At 46.6% G+C, this 24,636-nt stretch overlaps 1 protein-coding gene, 1 long non-coding RNA gene and 1 other non-coding gene across 9 annotated transcripts in view; 2 read left to right on the top strand and 1 right to left on the bottom strand.

The window, feature by feature from the left end:
* The window catches only part of REEP1 (receptor accessory protein 1), a 111,157-nt gene that overhangs the window by 61,989 nt on the left and 24,532 nt on the right, over nt 1-24,636 (top strand). For all 7 annotated transcript variants that reach the window (XR_009054799.1, XM_057742859.1, XM_057742858.1 and 4 more), the window contains exons 3-5: nt 4,066-4,142; nt 11,834-11,954; nt 14,443-14,556. Coding sequence is in view for 6 of the 7 variants with exons in the window: in XM_057742859.1 (XP_057598842.1) it covers nt 4,066-4,142; nt 11,834-11,954; nt 14,443-14,556 (312 nt within the window). In the remaining variant the exon portion in view is untranslated. The remainder of the gene's footprint in view (nt 1-4,065; nt 4,143-11,833; nt 11,955-14,442; nt 14,557-24,636) is intronic.
* On the top strand, nt 11,485-11,557 carry TRNAE-UUC (transfer RNA glutamic acid (anticodon UUC)). The gene has a single exon. It is a non-coding gene; the product is annotated as a tRNA-Glu (tRNA).
* Nucleotides 12,056-20,561, bottom strand: LOC130857315 (uncharacterized). The gene is made up of 5 exons (XR_009054800.1): nt 19,882-20,561; nt 15,786-15,968; nt 15,138-15,226; nt 14,926-15,047; nt 12,056-14,644 (listed from the first exon to the last, which is right to left on the bottom strand). It is a non-coding gene; the product is annotated as an uncharacterized LOC130857315 (long non-coding RNA).

Genomic DNA, 24,636 nt, shown 5'->3' with positions numbered 1-24,636 from the left:
GTTCCCTGGAAGTAGGAGGCGCAGTGCACCACGGAGGGCCACGTGGGAAAGCACCAGGGTCAGTCAGGCCTTCAAAGGAAAACGTGGGCAATGACCTTTATTATGGTTTCTGTGGGAAAGGCAAGGCAAGGCAAAGTAAGCAAGCTTAGGATTGGCTAGTTTGAGTAACTTCAGCAGACTCTGGGGTGTGGGGGCTGCCTCCAGTTATCTGGTACCAGGTCCTGGGATGATTAGGGCTGGGAAATACTGGCTCTACCTATGAGAGCTCCATAAAGGAGGTAATTTGGAGTATGGACCCTGGATTGGTTGGTTTGCATATGTGCTCTGGGGCAAGAATTTTCCTGTCTCTAAGAATTAGCTAGTCCTAAGAGGGGCAATCTCTCTCCAGTCAGCAAGACCCCAGATGTCACAGCATCAAGAAAATAAGAAAATATAGTATACATGCATTACCTCAGGACATTTCTCCTTTTGGGCTAAGTGTGCTGCTCAAAGTTCTGCCTGCAGGGAATTTCCCTCCCCACTCTCTCAGGGCCACCCCGACTCTACAGTTGTCCACTGTGAGCTCATGCCAGCAGATGGTGCAGACTCATCTGTCAGCCAGGCTCAGATTTTTCCTTTCTCATCATTTGGCGTAGGGAATTCCCCGTGAGGCTGAAGCAGGTCCCGGATGCAGGAGGGAATGTGAGAGGCTCGAGAAATAGTGTGGCTGTGTGGGGGAGGGTCTGAAGGTGAGGTGGGGCCAAGAAGTGGCTGAGCTTGCTGCCTCTTTGGCTCATGGGGAAGGCCTTTTGTGGGCTGCCTGGAGCCCTGGGGGCAGCGTCTGATGGGCTGTGGGGTCTTAGCCCGCCTGGGTGGCTCATGGAAGGTCGCCAAGCTCTGCTTCTCACCCTTTATTATGGCCTAGAGCCTAGGCCTTCTCTCCTGTCTCCTCATTCCTGTGCTTGACCAGTCCAGAGGAGTTCCCAGTTATGCTGTCAACTGTCCACTCCAGAGTTGCCCCCAGTAATAACTTTGCAAATCAGCAATAACTTTTCTCTTTCCTTTTTGGATGCTGGCTTATCCAGGGAGTACTGGGCAGAATCCTTCAAACTTGGCAAGTTCTATTTCAAATCTTGGAAAAATAACTTCCATTTGGTTTCTCTGAGTCATGGTGGGGAAAACCATCTCCAGGGAATTTATTTATGATTTCCACATCTGAGTCACCAGTATTTCATTTACCATTTTAGGCTCAGACAGTCATTCTCAGACCCTTCTTTCTATTGATACATGAAGGTATTTTAAAGTGGCGAAGGACATGATAGAAACTTCTTTAGGCTAACACTTCCAGTCTCCTCTCTGCCTCTTCTGCTCTCTTATCTTTGTCTTCAGCCCCAACCTCCCTCCCGAAATTTAGTTTTGCCTTTCCAGAGGCCTGCTGGGCATCCTTCTTTGATGTCCTCTGGGACCCTCAGATTGTCCTCAGACTCATGGAGCTCAGCTTCTTCTTGCTAAATTGGCTCTCTTTACTTTCTTGCTAGTGTGAGTGGCTCCATAACTATCAGTCACTCGTGCCCTGACTTCAACAGTCCACGTTCCTCCAGTGTGTACTTAGCCATCCATCTCATGGGGAGCATCTGTTGCCTTGCAAGCTATCTAATTTCATCTTCTCAAAAAACCACCTAGACCAGTATTTTCCAAAGTTATATTCCATCTTAACATTTTTGAGACTGTTCTTTCTTTTCCATTCACAACACCCAACATTCTAATCCAGGCATTTAAAACATATTCACTGAGGGGCTGCCCTGGTGGTGTAGTGGTTAAAAATCTGCCTGCCAATGCAGGGGACACGGGTTCGAGCCCTGGGCCAGGAAGATCCCACATGCCACAGAGCAACTAAGCCTGTGCGCCACAACAGCTGAGCCTGCACTCTAGAGCTCGTGAGTCATAACTATTGAGCCCACGTGCCACAACTACTGAAGCCCACGCCCCTAGAGCTTATGCTCCGCAACAGGAAAAGCCACCACAATGAGAAGCCTGAGCACCATAACAAAGAGTAGCCCCCGCTAGCCACAAGTAGAGAAAAAGCCCGTGCATAGCAACGAAGACCCAACGCAGCCAATAAATAAATAATTTTTTTTAAAAAAGTCTTTGCTAATTATAACATCTAGGTCAAATATGGATCTGTTTCTACTGACCAGTTTTTCTCTTAACCATAGAGTATATTTTCCTGTCTCTTCATATATATAGTTTTTATTGTTTATTGGACTTTTATGTTTAATCATAGGAAATCCAGATCTGTGTTGCTTTCTTGTGAAGAATGTTAATTTTTGTTCTAGCGGACAGTCTGACAGATCATCTTGACAACTGGGTTTTAAATTTCATTGGGGCAGGTGTATTTCAGTTTTACTCTTAGTCCGTGAGCTAATCTCTTAGTCATAGGAGGTAATTTTTATTCCTAAGGTATGGCCTTTCAGATGTTTCACTGGAAATTCTGAAACGTTTACCAAGCTCCTCTAATTTGGCAGGACTTGAACTGCAAACTCTATTCCCCCTACAGTGGGCAGAAACGGAATCTCTGCTCAGTTGAGCTTTCCAGCTGTATTTTACTCAGCTATCTTTGCATATTACCTGATTCTGTATAATTCAGGAGCCAGCCAAGAATTTGAAGGGAATTTAGATGTGGATTTTGGGGCCTATGCTCTTATGGCTTCCCTCTTTCTGGGAATTTTTCCTTCTCAATTTCCAGCATCTTTGGCTGTCTCAACTCTATTTTACACTTCCTCAGGCAAATAAGACTATAGGTTTCTTCTGGAGTTCTATATGCCCCATGATTTGCTGGCTGGAGAGCTTCCTTAGCTACATCAACATGCATGTACTCTGGTATGGTCCCCTTAGTTCAAGAGTTGGATCCTTTCCAGTTTCTGCCAGCTTTTGATAGCTTTTCTAGCCTTCACACAGTTTTAAAATATTTTGTTCAGAGTTTATTATTATTATTGACAAAAGGGTTAGTCCAATATAAACTGCCCTACCATTTCCAGAAGCCAGGAGGAGCAGACTAAGGAATTTGGACTTTATTCTGCAGGCTAGAAGATTTTAAATGGAAGTTAGCAGGTTGAGTTCATGCTCTGGGGAGATTCGTATGGGCATAGTTTGTAGGATGGATTGGTGAGGGGAAAGCCAAGAGACAGGGAAGCAGTTAGGAGACTCTTGCAGTAGTTCAGGAGAGAGGGAACCAAGGGCTCAATTGGGGAAGAGAGACAATAGAAATGGAAAAGGATGGTTACATGTCGGGGTCAGGGGAGGGGATAAAATGAAAAGATCCAAGGACTTCTGTGATGATGCGGTGGTTAAGAATCCACCTGCCAATGCAGGGGACAATGCAAGTTCGATACCTGGTCCAGGAAGATCCCACATGCCATGGAGCAACTAAGCCCGTACGCCACAACTACTCAGCCTGCGTGCCTAGATCCTGTGCTCCACAATGAGAAGCCACTGCAGTGAGAAATCCTGCACACCGCAATGAAGAGTAGCCCCTGCTCGCCACAACTAGAGAAAGCCCATGTGCAGCGATGAAGACCCAACGCAGCCAAAAATAAATAAAAAAAAAAATCCAGTTTCTGTAAGGGGCTTTGGGGCTTTCCCACATGGAAGGGTTTTTAAATGACCAGTGAGGATATCCATCATTCCATCTCAGAGAGTCTGGCCAGGTTAAAGGTCATTCCCGGGTGTGTCTCTGTGGAGGCTTGGAAACTTTATTCACCTGTTTCAGTCTTGGAACAATGACCTGACTGAATCCTGAGTCACTGCGGTCTTCAGGTGTCCCTGGCTCACCTGAGGGCTACTGAAAGCCACCTAAAGTCTCCTTTGAGCTTGAGCCTGGGTCAGTTGTGGAAACAGCCTGTTTGCGCCCAGCCCCGAGGTCTGGAGTGGAACTGGCCAGCTTGGGGGAGGACGGGGAAGGGGTCAGCCACGCTGCCTGGACATGTCTCATGTCTCAGCATCCACTGTCGGGGCCTGTTCTCGTGAGGTTGGCAGCCGTTCATCCCTGACCTTTCCTCTTAGCTTTGTTGCTTTCTCTTTCAACAGGTCAAATGGATGATGTACTGGATTATATTTGCACTTTTCACCACAGCAGAGACATTCACCGACATCTTCCTTTGTTGGTAAGTACTCCAGGAATTGGAACTTTTCCAGGAAAGATGTTGCCTAGTGTCAGGGGAGAGGTCCGTCTCAAACCTTATCAGCACAGAGAAGCAGGTGCAAGATGCTACCTGGAACATTTCGAATCACTCAGTCTATAAAGTTGTTCTTCAAGTAAATATTTATTGAATGACCTTATAAGAGCAGGTATTGTTCTTATATTGATGGACAAGATAAACACCATTCCTCAGTTAATAGAGTTGGTAAAGATACATTCATATGTTAAAAAACAAAAGATAAAATGGAGAATAAGAAACAGTACACAAAAGTGTGCAGTAAAACTAAGTTTCTCCCCTACACCATTCACTCTCATCATTACTGCTTTTCACAGTTGTATATACTTTTAAAAAATGTATGTGTGTGTATATACACATACATACACATACTTTTCCTTTTTTTTAAAACAATAGTGTTGTGGTATACCTAACAGTTCTCACTTTGTTTCTTAAATTTATTTTTTTGTTTTAGGGGGCAGGTTTAATTAATTAATTAATTAATTTGGTTGCACAAGGTCTTAGTTGTGGCATGCGTACTCTCAGTTGCGGCATGTATGTGGGATCTAGTTCCCTGACCAGGGATAGAACCTGAGCCTCCTGCATTGGGAGTGTGGAGTCTTATTCACTGGGCTTAAATTTATTTTTATCATTTATTATTTATTTTTAAATAATTTATTTAAAATTATTAAAGAAGTCTCTTAAATTTATTTTTTAAGGCCCTTACATTTATTTTTATCTTTTTCTTTTTTTTTTTTGGTTGCATTGGGTCTTAGTTGCTGTGCACAGGCTTTCTCTAGTTGTAGTGAATGGGAGCTACTCTTCCTTACAGTGTGCAAACTTCTCAGTGTGATGGCTTCTCTTGTTGTGGAGCACAGGCTCTAGGCACGCAGGCTTCAGTAGTTATGGCCCATGGGCCCTACAGCACGTGGGCTTCAATACTTTTGGTGTGTGGGCTCAGTAGTTGTGGCGCGTGGGCTTAGTTGCTCCACAGCATGTGGTATCTTCCTGGACCTGGGATCGAACCCGTGTCCCCTGCATTGGCAGGCGAATTCTTAACCACCGCACCACTGGGGAAGTCCCAGGAAGTCTCTTAAATTTATTTTTGAAATACTTTCACGTAAGCATAAATAGATCTACCTGCTTTTTTAAAGGCCACATAGAATTTCATGGTATAGATGGATCATAATTTATTTAATCAGTCTACTTTTGATGGACGGGTTTTTTCCTCTTATGAACAATGCAGTTATTGCAGCAATGGACCAAGTGAAAATCATAAGCTAGGTGTTTATGTGGATATATTGTGTCTTAGCTGAAAGAGGCTGTGAATAACATAGTTCCTGTTTGTTTCTAAAGGGTCTGAGTTTGTGCACATGTGAATGTGTACTAAAAATACCATGGAAAATACTCCTCAGTTAACCAAGGTTATTTCCGCAACTTGGGATCGTGGGGTCAGTTTCACATTTCCTATGTTGTATGAATGTTTTACCATGATCAAATATCATCAGAGAAAATAACAAAATGATAAGGATATTTTTGTTTTGGAGGAAAAAGTTCTTACCCAAAAAGGATTAGCCTGGACTTACCTCCAGGATGTCCTGGGTCAAAGACATCCACTTCTCTGAGCACTGCTTCACCGAATCCTGTCTTGGGTCGGTGGCCTTAATGACTTCAGTGTATAGTTTTTCCCCTGAAGGAGCCTGGCCTTTCATCTCCACTGGGAGAGATAGATGTCTCAGCTATTATGGCCTTAAGCTAGAAGGAAGGAATCTGGATTACCTAATTCAATATGCTTGTGCCATCCTGCCCTGTCCTGTGCCCAGAAAAACAACAGACTGAAGATGGGGCTGAGTCTCCAGGAGTAGAGACAGAGCTCTGCTGAACCATTTTTTTGTCTTCCCCAGACCCTCAAGGCTGGCACTAGGAGGTAGACCCCCTTCTGTGCAAAGCTACATTGAGAAGGCTCCTGTCTGTCCTGTGGAGTTGAGGCGAACAGACCAGACCCAGTGAGGACTGTGTAGTTGATTAAAAAGCATGGCCAGGACTTCATATGGTCCAGCCTTCTCTCTTAGTGATGCCCTCCTTCTGGCTGGCGCTGGATGGCCTCCTACTGTCCTCTTGTCCCTTATCCTGAACAATGGGGGGAGTAGCGTTAGTCTCATGTGCTCTTTCTTGGGGGGTCCTGGCATTTCAACCTCGCTGGGTGGAATGAGGGTGGAAATCCTGCCTGACGATTGATGTGCTGGTCCCTGGTAGCTGGAATAGGTTTTACCCATGGCCCTGGAATTTTAGAGTCTCATACCTAATAAGTGCTCAACAACTGTTTCCGGGATTGATTTGATTTTGATTTGGGGAGGTGTATTACTTTTCTATTGCTGCAGTAACAGATTACCACAAATTTAGCAGCTTAAAACAATACAAATTTGTTATTTCACAGTTTCTGTGAGTTAGAAGTCCAGGCAGAGTCAACTGAGTTCTCTGCTGAGGAGCCCACAAGACCAAAACCAGGGTGTGGGTCAGCCTGGGCTCTTATCTAGGGGGATTCTACTTCCAGTCTCATTCAGGTTGTTGGCAGAATTCAGTTCCTTATGGCTGTAGGACTGAGGTCCCCATTTCCTTGACATGTTGCCACCCTGTCATCTTCAAGCCAACAATGGCATGTCATCTCCATCTTCTTCTGTTAGCAGCCAGAGGAAGATCTCTGCGTTTGCTTTTAAGATCTCATGTAGACACAGATACAGAGAATGGACTGGAGAACTCGAGGTATGGGAGGGGGCGGGGGGTGAAGGGGAAGCTGAGACGAAGCGAGAGAGTAGCACAGACATATATATACTACCAACTGTAAAATAGATAGTGGGAAGTTGTTGTATAACAAAGGGAGTCCAACTCGAGGATGGAAGATGCCTTAGAGGACTGGGGCGGGGAGGGTGGGGGGGACTCGAGGGAGGGTGGGGGGGTGAGTCAAGGAAGGGAGGGAATACGGGGATATGTGTATAAAAACAGATGATTGAACTTGGTGTACCCCCCCAAAATAAATAAATAAATAAATAAATAAATAAATAAATAAATTAAATAAATAAAAAAGATCTCATGTAGATTAAGCCCACCCCAATAATCCAATATAATCCCCCTGTCTTAAAGTCAGCTGATTAATTACCTTAATTTCATCTGTAGGATCCCTTTTGCCATGTAAGGTAACATATCTGTGGGTAACATAGGGAAGAAAGTCATAGGATCAAAATGCTACATGCCACAGGAAGGTATCTGATACCTGGTATATTTGGAACATGTGCGCAGGTATGGGTAGAATCCCTCTCTCTTCCTCACCCATATAGAGGCCTCATCTGGTCCCTCATTGGTCCCTCTGAGCTGGAGCTGTCCAGGTAGTTTGCAGGTGGAAAGTGAGGGTCTCTTGCCTCTCTCCTGACACCTTGGGCTCTGCTTCTGCAGGGGAGGGTTCATGGGAACCCTTCTGTGCCTGCCTCAGCTTGGGGCCTCAACACGCCCTCAGCCTGCTTTCTCTTTTCCTGCCAACCTCCAGGTGTTACAGATCATGGTCTCCTTCTAAGAGACTCCTCCCTCTCCATCCTCCCTTTCACCCTGGGAATAGACACAGGACAGGCCCATCAGACACAGGGCCCACTTTCCCTTCCACGGAATGGGCACCAACTCAGCAGCTCTGAGCTCTCTTTATAATTTAAAAAAGGGGGGTGGGGGAGGGTGGAGTCCTGCACCTTCTGGCTTCCTAGAAGCATCCTGAACTTTCATTCACTTCCAGGACTGGAGATCACCCCTCATGTTCGTCTTCTTTCCCTGGCTCTTCATTCATCCCTGTCCTGCTCTCTCCACCCCTCTACCAGGGCAGTTTCCTCTTCATTGGTAACTCTTAAAAACTTTCCATCTTGATGAAAACAGCAATTGTGTATGGTCACAGAAGAGATAGGATGGTGGCTTTTTTCACAATTTGTGTATGTGATTTCATTTAATTTTAAAAAAATTATAAAATACTACATGCACATGGCAAAATAAAGTCGAAAGAATATACTGAGAAGTAAGTCCCTCTTCCCATAGGCCCTCAGCTCCCTCCCTAGAAGTACCACTGTTAAGTAGGCTGTGTTTGGGGGATTCCCTGGTGGTCCAGTGGTTTGGACTCAGCGCTCTCACTGCTGAGGGCATGGGTTCAATCCCTGGTCAGGGAACTCAGATCCCACAAGCTTCAAGGCCAAAAAACAAAAACGAAAGTTAGCTTTGTTTTCTTCCAGAAATTTTCTGTGCACATTAATTGCATGTGTTTTTGACAGTTTCATCACTTGCCCATCCCTCTTCGAAAACTCTCACCCCTTCGAGTGTGAAGGTGTTGCACTGGGAGGGTGGAGAGACTATACCTGCCCCGTGCACCCCAGTGCCGTGCACATGCCTTGGATGTGATGGATGCACCTGGCCTTTTTTCCTCAAACACATCCTCAAGGTCAGGGCAGTTCAAGGGCTTATCCTCATGGAATGTGCAGGGTCCTTCACTTCTTGAGTGAAGGCTAGGATGGTGGTGCGTTGTTTGGGAGTTGACTTGGTTAGTGGTGATTGTATTAGTAGAGTCAAGATACCCCCAGGCCTCTGGGAAACAGAGGCACATGAGCATAAATATATAAAGAAGCGTGCTCCAGGAGATTCACTGCAGCTCTGTTGTAGCAGCCAAAGATTGTAACCTTCGTAAATATCCGTTCGTGGGGGTCTGGGTGGGTGCATATGCCCCTATATACAGCCATTAAGAAGAGGGAGGGATTGAACTTGGTGTACCCCCCCAAAAAAAAAAAGAATTATGACAAAATTATAAAATATTGATAAAGAAATTAAAGATCATTCAAAGAAAAAAAAAAAAAAAAGAAGAGGGAGGCCTGCGGACTTCCCTGGCTGTCCAGTGGTTTGGACCCCACGCTTTTGCTTCCGGGGCCTGGGTTCGATCCCTGGTCAGGAAACTAAGATCCTGCAAGCCCCGCGGGACAGCAAAAAAAAAAGTGTGAGGCCACTCTTCATGCACTGGTGTGAGATAATCCCTAAAGTGTACTGTTAATCCTGTGTGTGTGGTAGGGGGAAGCAAGGAGTAGGAGGGGTGCAGAGGATGCTACTGTGGGGGGATTGGGGGCATTACGGGAGTCATATATACCCACATGATTGTAGATCTTAGCCCTACTGTACTTTTGGAAGGATGCACAAGAAACTGATGATTTTTATGCTTTTGGAAAAGGGTCCAGGATGGGAAGCAGACTCTTTTGTTATGTACTCTTTTGACTTACAGAGTTTTTTAAACTGTACGCACACACAACCTATTTTTTAAAAAAAAATACATCTTTTACATCATAAACAAGAGCTGCAGTGCGACAGATCCCCCTGGGATTATCTGTGTATCTTGGGCTGATGCCTGAGCTTGCCAGGTTCATTTACCCCTTGGGCCTGACAAATACTTGTCTTCCAGACACAATTTCCTCCGCTGTTCATCACCAGAGTGTTCAAGTACAGGAGACTCACACCTCTGTTCCTTCAGCTCCTTCTCTTTTCTGGCTGTGAAACAGTAAACAGTCTTGACGTGAAAGTGTCCTTTTGCTGCTGAGGGAATATTCAGGAAGAGCCTGCCAGAAGCAAAAGGCGATGGACTAGGATGAGGAAAGGAGGGGCGGGTGGAGCAGCTGATTGTAGTGATGTGAGAGTTAAAGGGTTCAGAAATGACTTGCTAGCAATTGCTCTTTCTTTTTCCTCTCTTATCAGGGAGGATGCCTGGGAGGGGTTTACTTTTCTGATTCCTCACATTAGCCCAGGTATCATTTTCTGCCATAGCATCATGTTTTAATGGTACCCAGGATTTGTTTTCAGGTCTAGTAAGACATGCTGACACAGAAATGACTATCGTGAAGGGATAACTTTGTTATATTCACAGCTCCCTAGAGGCCCTCCACAGCCTGCCATGCACGCAGGGCCACATGGGGAAGCATGGGGCTGATCAGGAAGCAGAGGCAGGAGCCTATATTGTGGTTTCCATGGGAGAGGCAGTCTCTCCAGAGTCAGCAAGGTCCCAAGATGTTAAGGCATCGGAGTGCAGAAAATTAAAAACTATGGTTAATACACGTCTGGCCTGCCAAGTATGGTTGCACAGGTTGCCCGTAGTACAATTCGTCTGGCCAAGGAGGTGAGCGGAGCCGAAATTCAGATGAAGCCCTGTTTGCAAGTCATGTGCTCGCAGGACTGCATCCAGTTGAAGGACTGGCTTTTTCTCACACTTGTAGAGGCACCAGACGGGTTAGCAGAGGCCCACGATGGCACTTGTCTCAGGTTGCTATTCGATATTAATTGTGATGATTTGAGCAATCTCTGTTTCCTTGACTGGACTGTCAGTTTCAAGGACGCCAGAACCTTGTCTTGTGTTTCCTGCTAGACTGGAAGCTCCAAGAGAGCAGGGGTCAAGTCTTCTTTGCTCCCCATTGTCTCCTTGGTGCTCCGCACCAGCTGCCACAAGTGGGTGCTGGTTATGTGTTTATGGGATGCATAAGTGAACGGTACCCAGGGCTTTAAACTTCAGAATTGTGTGTTATCTTTACCCTGAACTCTTCTTCCTTCTGGCACCAAAAAGATCAAGATCTTTTTGCCTGCTGTTGGTTTTTTAAATTAAATTTGATTTTTTAAATTGAAGTATGGTTGATTTACAATGGTGTGTTAGCTTCAGATGTACAGCAAAGTGATTCAGTTTTTTATGTGTGTGTGTGTGTACTCTTTTTCAGATTCTTTTCTCTTATGGGTTATTACAAAATATTGAGTGTAGTTCCTTGTGTTATACAGTAGGTCATTGTTGGCATCTATTTTATCCATAGTAGTGTGTATATGTTAATCCCAAACTCCTAATTTAAACCCCCCTTCCCCCCCAGCCTGCTGTTGGTTAGAGCAGTGTCAGTAGCGTCTTCTTTCCTGGCAAGAGTTGGGCTCCTGTCCCGGCCTCTCTGGGGACTAAGAACATAGCCAAGGGGAGGAGGCTTTCATTCTCAGTCCGGCGATTCTTTGTCAGTGCCACCCTACTGTAAATCCTCTAGGTGTTTGTGCCTTCTTGGCCTCCAGGAAAGAGCGAATGACGAGGAACTTGGGCACGGGGGCGGGGGGGGGGCGGGATGTGGCATCTGGGCCTCCTGGAGCCCCGTCTCGAACCGAAATGAGCAGAGCCCAGCAGGAAGCGCCAGCTGCCATCAAGCCGGGTCATAGGGTGATGGCTGGAGAGACCCTGGGTCCCTGGCTTGCTTGGCAACAAAAGATAACATGTACTGGATTTGGGAATTCCCTGGTGGTCCAGTGGTTAGGACTTGGCACTTTCACTGCCATGGGCCCAGGTTCAATCCCTGGTCGGGGAACTAAGATCCTGCAAGCTGTGCTGCTTAGCCAAACGAAACGAAACAAAACATGAACAGACTTTCGAAAGAGGCCTTGGGCTTGTGCCTTGGGGTGGGGGGTGGGGTTGCGGGCGCGCGCGCGCGCGTGCGCACACACACACCGTCATGGGAATCTGGGGGCCAGGCAGCCGTGGGCAGGCAGGAGAGGTGTCTATGCCCCCAGGTCTTGTCTTTTATAGGCTCAGGGCAGAGTTGCCAAGAACCTAATGGAATGTGTATTTTCTCTTCTCTCTCCAGGTTTCCATTCTATTATGAACTAAAAATAGCATTTGTAGCCTGGCTGCTGTCTCCCTACACAAAAGGCTCCAGCCTCCTCTACAGGAAGTTTGTACATCCCACGCTGTCTTCAAAAGAAAAGGTAATTTATGTTTCTCTGCCTTTCTTTCCTTCCAGCGAGTGAAAAAATTTTAAAAAGCGAGTCACAAAAAACAGAGGTTGTTTTATTGCAGGAGACTCTCGATTGACTTTTATTTCCCCCCTAACATTTGTTCCTTCTAATCTTTTTTTTTTGTTTTTGTTTTTTTGTTTTTCAAACTCTTTAATCTTTCTTTTTTAAGTCTGTTTTTCTGACCTGTTTATGAATAGCGGTGAAATTCTCAAAAGGATGTTATTCATCATTATTATGGTAAAACATTTCCATACATTGAAACAAAAAGGCAGAAAGGATTCACTCATAATTTAACTCCCCAAACTGAATTTCCTTCCTTTTATCAGGCTCAGCCCCTGTCCTTTTGCAGATAGGATTTTTATATGGACTATTAAAATACTTTTAAAACTTAACATAAACAGGAAGGCTGAAGTCTAGAGAGAGTAAATGATTTGAACATGTACCCAGATAGCTACTAACAGAGACTGGAATATAATAACTTTCTAGTACGTTTGCTTTATTGTTCAATGATAAAATGTGTGCTACCAATGAAATACCTGCGACTTTAGTAATTATCAGTCAGTAAGTATTAATGAGAGTAGTCATAATGCTATTTATCTCTTGTGTTTGTTTTGCTTCAAAGTACTTCACATACATTCTTGAAACAAAAATGTAGATTTGTCTAATGTCAGAGCTGGAAAAAATAAGATAGGGAGAGATTGCAGGAAGGGGTCAGCAGTAACTAAGGATTCGAGGAGGAGTTACAACTGACACCTCTTGAAGAGAAATGAATTTAAGCCGCTTATAAGTAATGTCACTGTCTATAAAGTGATTTTTTGTTTAACATCTCCACTGAACCTAATTTGCCGGGTTTGCTTTCAATGGATTGTTCCATGGTTTTCTTAACATTTCCTACAATAACAGATGCAGAGACCACTAAAATAAACATGACCTCTGTCATTCATTTGTTTGGTAGCCTCTTTTTAAAATTCAATCCAGTCTATGTAATGTTTCTTTAAAATAAAATTTTAAGCGTACATAAAAAAAAAACCCCAAACCACCCCAAACCAAAAAGCAACAATCAGAAAACTGAACAGATACAATATTGGTCTTCTGAGATCTTAAGCATGGTTGCATATTGTCCTTTTCCATTGGTCTTCCTCATAAGCCGTGACAGTCACCACACATCGTATATACTTCCTTCTGTTGGCTTCTTATCTTAGAATAAATTCTCAAGAGTGGAATTACTGGGTCCAGCGTTGTATAATTCATTCGTGATGTTACATGCTTTTCTAAACTGATTGTGGGTAGAATTCTACAACATGAATTAGTAGCACTTTTGGTGGCTTGATGTATTCATTTCTGTCACTTCTGAAAGTTGGATACTTTGGACTTCCAGGGGAAGGCTTTGAGTATATCAGTTGGATGAGCAGGCCACTATAGACATTTCTGAGAATGTGTTTAGGAACTAGGGCACAACACTTCCTGTCTCAGAGGGTGGATTTTGAGGAAGGGTAATGCCTGTCTCGACCTGGTTGTCAAATCTCTACTCTTCCTACTTCCCTTTCTCCAAATACTGGACTTACCCTGAAGCTGCCCATGTAATTCCCATGGAAGTGAACGTTTAAGAGTCTGCCAGGAATCACTTCTGGAGTCAGCCAGGGGTCACAATGGAAACTTAGTGCTTGACTTCCTGAGGAAGCTTACACAAGGACCCAGCAGGGGGTTGACTGTCCACCTGCGTGCCTCAAAGCGAAGGAAATGCACCAGTATGCTGGACTTCAAATGAAATGGAGGCCAAGTGTCACTGACTGAACTCTGCAATGAGCTCCTGTGATTACAAAACAGTTATTTTCTTAAAACAGTGACAACAACCCAAACCAAACAAAAAGAATGAGCCAGCGTTGATCCAAATTTGAACTAAACCAACATCTTACATGGTCCTGGTCCCTGAGGTAGACCTCCACCCTCTTTCCCACCTCAGCTTTATCTTATGGTACGATGCTGGATGACTTCTAATTTCTGCTTTTATTTCATTATCTGTAAAATGATCTTCTCTATCAAGCAAAATAATACCTATCTCTTTCCAAATCCCTCCCATCAGTATACACATGGGGAAGGATTTGGACATAGTATGATATAGCTGTGGAATAATAGCATTTCAGAGCTGCCAGGGCTTGACCTCCTTGAGAGAAGGAAGATGACAGTGGTGCTTGGTTATTGAAACCAGCACTGTGTCAGTTGCTTTCGCGGAATGATCTCATGTAACCCTCACCATGCTGCACGAGTTAGGTGCTACCACTGTCCTCATTTTTCAGAAGACAGAACCGTGTGTAGAGGCTAAGTACTGGCCCAGGTCTGACAGCCCGTGAGTTGGCAGTGTCAGTGAGAACCCACCAAGCTCAGCACTCTGAAGAGGGAGAAAACGGAGATTTATTTGCGCCCTCCAATTCAGCATGCCTCTCTTTTCCTTTGACAGGAAATCGATGATTGCCTGGTCCAAGCAAAAGACCGAAGTTACGATGCCCTTGTGCACTTTGGGAAGCGAGGCTTGAACGTGGCGGCCACGGCGGCGGTGATGGCTGCTTCCAAGGTACCATGCCCAGGACCTGACCACCATGGCCTTAACTTGCCCAGGGACAGGCTGAGGACCAGTCAGTTTCCTCATCCTTTTTGGGGTCCTATTGAACATGTGATGGGAAAAAGGATGAATCTTTCCCCCAGAAAACGCGCGCGCGCGCACACACACACACACACACACACACACACGATTTATGCAATACTGAGAGGTTCCCAGAGCCCCTGAAGCTCATCTGTGGGTCTCATGTTAAGAACCTCTAAGTTACTTGGAGCATAAGCCTTGGACACAGAGAAGAGAGAAGGGGAAGGGAGGGAGCTCTTCTATGCAATTTCCCTGGGTGCACTGGGAGAGTCACCTGAATAGACAGCTGTAGAGACTTACCTGAGTAGGTGGGTGCACTCCACACTCACGTGGCCCCACAGATCCAGGGGAAGGAACCCAGGGTCCTAGGATAAGTTGAGTAGTTCAGACATGGCGGACAGTGATATGTGTAGCAGCAGTAACTAGAGGTAGAGGAGGTTTGAAATAAACACTGGGAATATTGTGGGATATTGTGATATAAGCAATTACTTCCTTCTCTTTTCCACCCAGACCTGTTCAAAGGCCCTCTGTGTTCCTCCCCAGCTTCTTCTCCATCACATTCTCCTTGTCATTGTGTCAGTTTCTTGTTATGTGCTCAGCCCTGAAAAATTAAATTGGTAAATGTTTACTGTCAGAGCAGATTCAGCAGCTTGCGCTCGTGTTTCCTGGTGACAACCCCTTCCCTCAAATCCAGAGGTGGAGTAGGGGTCTGCAGTTGGCTGGGGGTGGGGAGACACAATGGTTGGGAGGTGAATTGTATTAGCAGAGGGAAGCTGTGAGTCCTGGAAAGTGATGCGAGGGTTTGAGGGAAAGAGGGAGTAGAGCTGTAAAACGGTGTGGAAGAGGATGGTTATACAGATCATGCTCCATGGGCTTCCGGTGGGTGGTGGGGTGGAGGGTGCTGACAGCCAGTGGGGTCAATGGACTGAGCTGGGTTTTCGGGGCCCTGAACCAGGGAGAGGCACTTCAGGAGCATTTCTGGGAGAAAGACGTCGCACATGGGGCTGGGAATTTGAAAAGCACCTTCCGTGTAAAGTCAAGGAGTTCTGCAAACATAGGCTGGTGGTAAGATAGGAGAACCAAAAGGGAGTGATTTCTATTTCAGAGAAGGACCACCTGCTTCTGTAACACAGAACCATAGTGAAGGGTCCCACTCGTACCTGGAGGGTCCCTGCCCACCTTAGGGACAGTAAGTGCTGGCAAAGTGATGAATCCCAATGAGCATCCTTGGAGGGGAAATTCTGCTTTGGTATCTTGAGGAGATGTATCGGGATTTAGAAAGGGCAGTGATTTCCAAGATCCTTCTCTTTGAGATGCAGTCATTGTAGGCGTATTTGTTTAAGCTGAAAGAAAAGGGAACTCAGAATTGCTAAATTCTGAATTCGTCAGGCCATCTTTGCCACATAAAGCTGCAGAAGCCTCCATCCCATGGATGGAGGCCCCTCTCTCTATCCCATCTTCTTTGCTTCTGTACCTGAAGGAAGATGGGTTACTGTTTTTTCCTCAGCTCAGTCATACAGCATCAATATGGTGTCTTTATCAGGGTGGCTCAGTGCAGGTCACCTGGCCACTCAGCTGCGTGTGTGAATTACATCCTGATGGTAATTCTATAGGGCCATCCTTTTCCAGGTCTGCCTCAAGCCAGAGCCTCCTGAATCGTGATACCATCTTGGCCAGTGACCATTAGCCCCTCTGACCACCGGGGAAGCCCGTGGGCCCAGGCCTCCAGCTGGGCACCTTACAACTAACCTGAAGAAAGCTCCAGACAGTCTGAAACTTGCCTCAGAAAATAACTGCTCATTAGTTCTTTCTAGTTGGACTAAAGTAGGGAGGGACACCTGCTTCCTGCTGAATTTGATTTCAGATGAGGACGTTTTCTGCCTTGTGGGGGCTTTGCTTTTCTTTTTCAAGTATCTTGAGAGAGAAAAATACACTTCTCTCCCCAAAATAATGCCCTCTATTTTTAAAACAGATGTGTACTTTAAAAAATAAAAAAAAATTAAAAAAAAAGAAGTAAAATTCAATCTGCCTGAGGGGTAGGATCAGTGGTTTCCATAGTAACAGTGGACCACTCCAGGCAGCAGTAAAAGGATGATGACTCACGAGCGGGTTCAAATTTGGCTTTAGTGTCCAAACCACCTGGGAAGCTTTGTTTTTCATTTTTAAATAGATTCTCAGATGTGCTGAATCAGAATCTCAGGCAGTGGGCCCTTGAATCTCTATTTTTAACAAGTTCCCCAAATGATTTTTAAACAGCCAGCTCTGTACGGGTCACCGCCTGAGGCCCCATCCACAACCGTAAACCACAGATGATTAGAGTTAAAACAGTTAATTTCTTTAACATTCCTGGAATGCAGATTTAGCTCCTTAGAAGCATTAACCTTGAGAATGAGTAAGCTGAGTCTAGAACCAACTTGTCGATTACCCCAGGGGAACAAAGCAACTTGAAAAAAGACACCCAGCCAAGTCACGGTGGCTAGGGTGGCCATATAATATCCAACCTAGGACACACCTGAGAATGAAAGGGTGCTGTAATTATTATGCTGGGACAGCATGTATAAACTAGGTCTGTTCCAAGCAAACTGGGATTTACGATTGCCCTACTCATGGCGCCATTTTACACCTCTTGGACCCTGCCTGTCTCCTCCCAGAAAATACCCTCAACGTACAGATCAGTTCTCACTATAAATATCTACTGCATTTAGCCAGACGGATGCAGGAGAGAGAGTGAGGTGACTGAGAGCCTCTCTATGAATTCAGACAGCTTGAAGGGAGCTGGGACCAGGTGACTGGATGAGGGGGTCCCTCCTTCCTCATCAGTTTTTTTCCCCATCCTTTCATGGCTCCCTAGGATGAAACTGCAGAGCTTAACTGGAAGAATGAAATATCTTCTGCCTATGCTTTTAGGTAATTCTTTTTTTTTCCTTATAGCTTTGAGCCCTGAGCCCTTTCTCTTAAAAACAAATGAATGTTTACAGGGTTTTTGCATCATCATGAAGTGCATACAAGCTTTGTAAACCATATCATTGTACAAATATAAGTTGTTATTAATGTTAATGTTTTATCTTAGGATTAGAAAAGCTGAAACAAAGACATGCACATTGAAAGTTTCTCCCCTGGCCTTTATCCCCCAACCCATCCCCCAGTTTTCCTTAGGGTCTAATCCTTGTCCCTGGGAAGTGGTGATACATGTTTTCTTTCAGTGGTAGCTGCTCTGTCTCCTTCCTGGGGACACACTTTGCTAGTACCTTCTTCTTAAGGGTCCCTAGTCTCTTGGCTGGCTCTGAGCTTAGAGATTCCCTGTTTCCCAGCCAGTAATTCCACCCAGAGGGAAAATTAAGCCCCACGTCTTTTTAAGAATAGAATTGGAAATCTCTCTGTCTCTGTTTAAAAATAATGCTGTAGAAATTCATTAGTTAAGCAAAACATTCTCACATGAAGAGAAACCATAGTGAGAAAGCCAATCAAAAGTTTTAAAACTGTGAGACATCCAGGCCACTTTATTCTCCTTGACATTTGAACCATATCCTAGGTCTCTTCCCTCTGCCCAGTTCTCAGGCCTGGTAAATCAGTCTTGCTTTTTACTTGTCTCATAACTTGAAAAATAACACCGTTTTAGTTTCCCTGGAGATCCTATCCCTAGAACAGGTCCAGTGGTGCCAATAATGTTATTAAAGTCACCTGTTTAAGACAGCTGCTCTAAATAAAGCTGGTATTCTCTGAATTAGGGATGCTTCTTCCCTAGATTGCGTGCGGGTCGAGCCCTGCCCCTCTTCCCTTACCACCCCCCCCCCCCAAATCTAATATTTCCTGTTAGATTGTGAGCTTCTGGTAATGAGTGGCTCTGGATTCTTTTCCTTTGTTTCTTGCTTAGAAAGAAACCAAACCCCGAAACCAGACGCTGCCAACTTGTTTGTTGTTTTCAGCTCATTTAACCTTGTTGATTGATCTGAAGAATAAACTTTTTGATGCCTCCAATCCTGCTCTGTCCAAAATGGTAGCTACTTGCCACACATGGCTATTTAAATTTAAATTAATTGAAAATAAGAAAATTTTAATATTCAATTCCTCAGTCTTTACTAACCCCCTTTCAAGTCCTCAGCAGCCAACATGACTGGTGGCTGGCACAGGTATGGAACGTTCCCACCATCACAGAAAGTTCTCTTGGGCAGCACTGCCCCAAGCCCTCTGTTAAGCCTCGTGGGCTCTCCTTTGCCTTATTTCCACCTTCTTGCCTGCAGTGCTCAGTTTTGACAAGGGCCCCTCTCTTACCCACTCAGCCCTTTGGGGCCTCTGTATATGAGGTTCACTGGGAAAACAGGGAGATGGAGACTCAGTCTACAACATTGCCCATGGTGGAGCTTGTGTTTCTTCATCTTCTCCCCTGGTCCAGCCCTGCTTTCATAATATGACCTCCATTTTGCTGACTTGCCAGCCAAAGCTCAGGCACTTTTCCTGCAATTATGGTCAGTGGCCACCAGGGTGTAGCCAAGCCTTGGTTATAGCCTAGCATCCAAACAGCTAGGCACAATCACAGAAAGATAAGTTATAGTGTCTTCCCACTCATTTTTAAAAACATTCCCACTCAATTTTGCTTTAAAAATAAACTCTATGAAACAATTCAGCATAAATAGTTTTTAAAAAGTCCTCTGCCTCTGATCCTTATTTTTTTATCCATCATTGCTTAATCTAAAACTCTTGCTTGAGGGACTTCCCTGGTGGCACAGTGGTTAAGAATGCCTGCCAAGGCAGGGGACACGGGTTTGATACCTGGTCCAGGAAGATCCCACATGCCATGGAGCAACTAAGCCAGTGTGCCACAACTACTGAGCCTGCACTCTAGAGCCCACTAGCCACTACTACTGTGCCCACATGTGCAACTACTGAAGCCTTCGTGCCTAGAGCCGGAACTCCGCAACAAGAGCAGCCGCTGCAATAAGAAGCCTGCGCACCGCAATGAAGAGTAGCCCTGACTCAGCACTACTAGAGAAAGCCCTCACGCAGCAATGAAGACCCAATGCAGCCTAGGTAAATAATTTAAAAAAATTGTTTTAATAAAATAAAATTCTTGCTTGAATAAACTACTGCTTTCAAATGACCATGGAGCTTTATTCTTGGAACCAGAAGCTCATTCCAGGAAGTTCATAAGCCTAGTGATTTGGGGCTTCTGACCAGACTGGAGTCATTTGCCTTTGCCTTTGTTTTCTTTCTAGCAACAAACAAACAAACAACAAACAAAACCAAAAAATAACCTACCTGTTTACAATTAATCAGAGGGCAGGTATTGATTTTCTTTTTATAAAATCTCCCTGTATCCACTCATGCTTAGAAGGTCTTTCCAAGGAAGAAGAGAAGACTTCTGTCCTCTCCAGTTCCCTGTGTCTCCTTTGTCTGGCTTCACACCCTCCTGTCTGCTGAATCCAGGGACTCCAGGAAGCTTCATGCTTGTGCCTTCATCCCTCAGAGGAACGTTTCCCAGCCGCCGTGCTAGCTTACGTCAAGTTAGCCCTCTTTCTTGTTTTAGCCAAGGACTGTGTGACGTAACATTAATATTTAGAATTCACCATGGCAGCTGTTTAAACAGCAAGATTATCTAAACTGTTATGGACAACTGCTGAAAAAGTTTGGAAGTATTCCCTGCCCTCTAATCTCCCAAACAAATCAGCCTGCACTGGAGCTTATTGCCAACACAATCTGAAGCGGCTCCAAGTAAGCCTTGTCCACTGTGGTTCTGCCACCCTCGTCGTTCTCCCCTGCTTTTACTTGGAATGTTACCTCACCTCCCTCCACTCCGTAGATGGTGAGGTGGATTCAAACAAACATGAGACTCAGCCTCACAAGTCAGCTGAGGAGGAAGGGCTGGACCTCGCGCGGACATGCTGCTCTGATGTTCCTTGCCCCATCTCTGTTCCCAATTTGCCTGTGGAGAGTATATGTAACTGGGTGCACCAAGGGTCCCAGTGGAAAGAGAGAAGCCTGCCCGAGCTCTGAGAAGAGCGTGGTTGAACCTAGGAGGTCTGAGAAAGCACATCACCATGAGCGGGAAGAGCTGTTTCTCAGCTGCGGCGACAGCACCTTCTTGGTCACCTCCTCTTAGTCTCCTGTCCCTCCTCCCCTCACTCCCTCAGTGTTGGATGGGATTCTCCAGGGCCCCGCCTTGCTGTCATCTCCCTCCCAGGGCCACCTCATCCTTTCTTTCACCTTCAGCTGTCACCACCTGATGCTCTTAGTTCCCAGACCGGTTCTTCTCCCAGGTCTGAAGTCCAGCATTTCTGGTTCTCTGAACATCTCCTTCCTATCCCCGATACCTTTAGTCAGCATGTCACTAACTCAAAATCTGTCCCTCCTCTTGTGTCCCAACTTTCTGATGATGACAAAATCACCATCCTCTCTGGCCCCCAAGCTCCAAATCTCAGTCATCTTTCATGCTCCCCCTTCCTCCGATTTGCTTTTTTTTTTAATTAATTCATTTATTTATTGGCTGTGTTGGGTCTTCGTTGCTGTGCGTGGGCTGTTCTCTAGTTAGAGGAGCAGGGGCTACTCTTTGTTGTGGCGTGCAGGCTTCTCACTGAGGTGGCTTCTCTTGTTGCGGAGCACAGGCTCTAGGCGTGTGGGCTTCAGTAGTTGCGGCACATGGGCTCAGTAGTTGTGGCTCGCGGGGCTCTAGGGTGCAGGCTCAGTAGTTGCTCCGCAGCATGTGGAATCTTCCTGGACCAGGGATCAAACCCACGTCCCCTGCATTGGCAGGTGGATTCTTAACCACTGTGCCTCCAGGAAAGTCCCCTGACTTTACTCTTCAAGTCCTGCCCATTTGACACCCCTTCCTTCCTTCCTTCCGAGCCCTCTTCCTGGCACCCTCCCTTCTAGCTTGGACTATTGCAGTAGCCACTCAAGTGGTCACTGCCACTCCCCCTTCCTGTCTGAGGGCCGAGCAGTCTGGTGCAGATTCTAGCCTTCCTATCTAGTCTCTCTTGACCTTTCCAGTTCTTGTGTACTATACGTACAGTGCCACCTTCTGTGCTATTCCAGAAATAGCAACTCTGCACTATTTCTGGAATTTTCTCTGTCCTGCCTCTGCTGATGCTGGTTCTTCATCTGCCCCTGTTCCCACCTGTTTGAAATCCTGTCCACCCTTCAAGGTCAAGAGCCACCTCCTCCATAGCAGCCTCCTCAGATTCCTGGTGGAACTGGTCTCTCACTTCATGGTACCCCAGGGGCCCTTTTGTAGTCACTTTTTTTTCTGTCGATAACTTTATTTTGATACTGTTTATCATCAGTACAATGTGGATAACCTCTTGTAGTCATTTTATCCATGTCTTATCTGCACCCCTACTAGGTGCACAGTAAATGGTAAAGGAAGGAAGGATGGCTGTTCATATTTTTAGCTGCCAGGAGAGCGATGCTTAGCGGCAAGTGTCGACTTTGGAAATAGGCAGACCTGGGTTAAAAATCCCAGCTCCTGGGCTTCCCTGGCAGTCCAGTGGTTAAGATTCCGTGCTTCCAGTGAAGGGGGTGCGGGCTATCCCTGGTCGGGGAACTAAGATCCCACATGCCATGCAGCCCAGCCAAAAAAAGGAAAAAGAGAAACAAGATCCCAGCTCCCCCAGTTGCTGTAGCACCTCTGTGGGCCTCAGTCTCTTCACCTGTAAAATGGGCACGATAATGGTTCTTGCTTCGGAATAGCCATGAGATGATGTCCACAGAGACGTCCCAGGATGCAGAGCTCATGCTGAGGCTGCCGGTTACTCACTTCGCCTGCGTCAGTTTGCTCTCTGAGGTTAATCATGATCTTCACTCGCTGTTGAACCAATAAAAGAAACAAGTCCGATGCTGGCATTGGGAAGTTATTTACCATCCAGACTCTTCTGGAGAGGAGGCTGTCTTCTGCTCATGTGGCTCTCTTCCTGTCTTTTCTCTGTAGTGCGGTGGCTTGAGCACAGTTGGGGCGTTGCCTGTGCCCTTGTGCCTCCCTGTCCCCCTTGCCTGTGCTGTGTGGCCCTGGGCAAGCCAGTCTTCCTCCCTGGGCTTCAGGTCCCTCATTGCTCTGGGCCTGACTTCTACCTCCTGTTCAGCCCCGAGGTGTGCGGTGCCTGAGCGGCAGCTTCTATGTAACACGCAAGCCACTGCCCCAGCTCCCACCCCCCCCCGCCGCCCCCGACGTAGACAGGGGACTGTCAACCCGTGAGTTGTTAGGACAGGAAGGGGCCTTAGAGGCCCCTTACTTCACAGGTGAAGTCACTGAGGTCCCGGTGCTGAGCGCTGTCCAAGGTCACGTGGCTGTTAGATGCTGAGCTAGGCTGAGAGGGAGACTCCCGTTCCCAGTCCTGTGTTCCTGCATCACTGCAGACACCCCTATACCCGCCTCCCCTCCACAAACACACTGGACTGACACTTCCTGACCACCTTCTGCTTGGATCACACCCCCAGGCCCTGAGGATCTGTGGCTGAGAGCCTGAGATACGCATGTCTGCCACCAGAGAATTCTAGAGCGAGTCACAGCCCGGGGTACTTTCAAGGTGGTCTGCCTGCTCTTCTGATCCTCCAACACCTTTAGGAGTTAAGAGGGTGCATTAATATGTAAAAGGCAGCCAGCAACTGCCCCCAAGGCAGGCTCCCTCTTTGCCTTGAGACAAGGCTGGGGCCACACTTACATGCAGGTGGTTTAGGTCGTTAGTTACCTTAAGATACTAAAGATAGTTTCTTTAAAGCTTTATCACTGTGTCCTAATATAATGTTGCAAATCAACTATACTCCAATAAAAAGCAAGAAAAAAAAAAGAAAAAAGAAACTAGGATATTGCAAAGCAAAACAAATAAAACGCTTTACCTGTGATAGAGTGGGGAAGTTTGTTCACTGAGCAGATTTGTCTTGTGGCTCCCCCCGCCCCCAGCCGCCTTGGGTCCCCGGCTCCACTTCTGCCCCTGGAAGAGAGATCTACCACCACGCTAACCGCGCCTCAGGGCCTGGCCTCTCCAAGGAGGAAGCCTGGACTGGGCAGAGCTTGCAGCCGGGGTGGGGCTCCGGGGTGAGACGTGAGGGCCGGGTGTCCTGCCCGGTGACCCTCACAGCCCATCGCCTGGGTGCTGGCCTGACTCAGGTGACCAGGCCCTGCCCTTGAACTCTGGCCGTCTGTGTACCCTGTGCCACCTCCCAGACCCAGGGCCTCACCTCTCCAGCAGCTGCTGTCAGCAGCTCAGATCTGGCTGGTGTCCCAGACCACCTTCCCGCACCAGTGCGTGTTCATTTCTGCACTTCATCTCCCCTTCAGGGCACTTTATTGCAGACATCCAGGTGCCCGGCTCCAACCTGAGGAAGAAAGGCGGCGCAGACACCAGGGCCGTTCTGCACGTGTGCCGCACGGTGTGTCCAGAATGCTCTCCTGCTTTCTTCACTTTGCCCGCTACTCAGAAACCTTCAGCGGGGCTCTCCTCACAGTCCAAGTTCAGGCCAAGCGCAGCCTTTGCAGACTCAGCTCCTGTTCCTCACCAGCACCGGAGCCTCTTCTCCTCAGACGGGTTCAATCTCAGTTTCCCAAACGCGCCCTGGGTTTTCCACTCTCGCACCTTGGCGCCAACCCCTCTGCGGCCGCAGGAGCCCTCCCCTCTCTTTCTGCTGGTGCAGCCCTTGCCTCGCTCAAGTTTGAGCTCTTGGACAAGGCCGCCCTGGGTGTTCCAGCCAACGGTGCTCTCTCTCTGTCCCCTGAGCTTCTGTCGTACGTGTTGTCGCCTGTCGTCTGCTCTCTTCTGTGTGTTTGTGTCTGAGTGCCCCAGCCGGACGCGGAGGTCCCTGGGGGTGGGAACCGTGTCATGTTTCATAGTCACGTTTGTCCTGCGGGGCTCCATTCAGAGCTTCCGGAAGACTCCATCAGCCTTGCCTGCAAATGAAGGAATGAAGAAAGTGAGTGAGTGAGTGAACTGGAGGAGGCCAGGCCAGCCTGGCATGCTTCAAGCCATTCAACCCATCCTGTAGGCTTGGTGCCCATGGCTTTTTTTTTTTCTTTTCCCCTTTATC

The sequence above is a fragment of the Hippopotamus amphibius genome, chromosome 7, assembly GCF_030028045.1.
Source record: "Hippopotamus amphibius kiboko isolate mHipAmp2 chromosome 7, mHipAmp2.hap2, whole genome shotgun sequence".
Taxonomy (NCBI): Eukaryota; Metazoa; Chordata; class Mammalia; order Artiodactyla; family Hippopotamidae; genus Hippopotamus; species Hippopotamus amphibius.
Note: the sequence above shows the minus strand (reverse complement) of the source record. Positions and strands in the feature narration are given on the sequence as shown.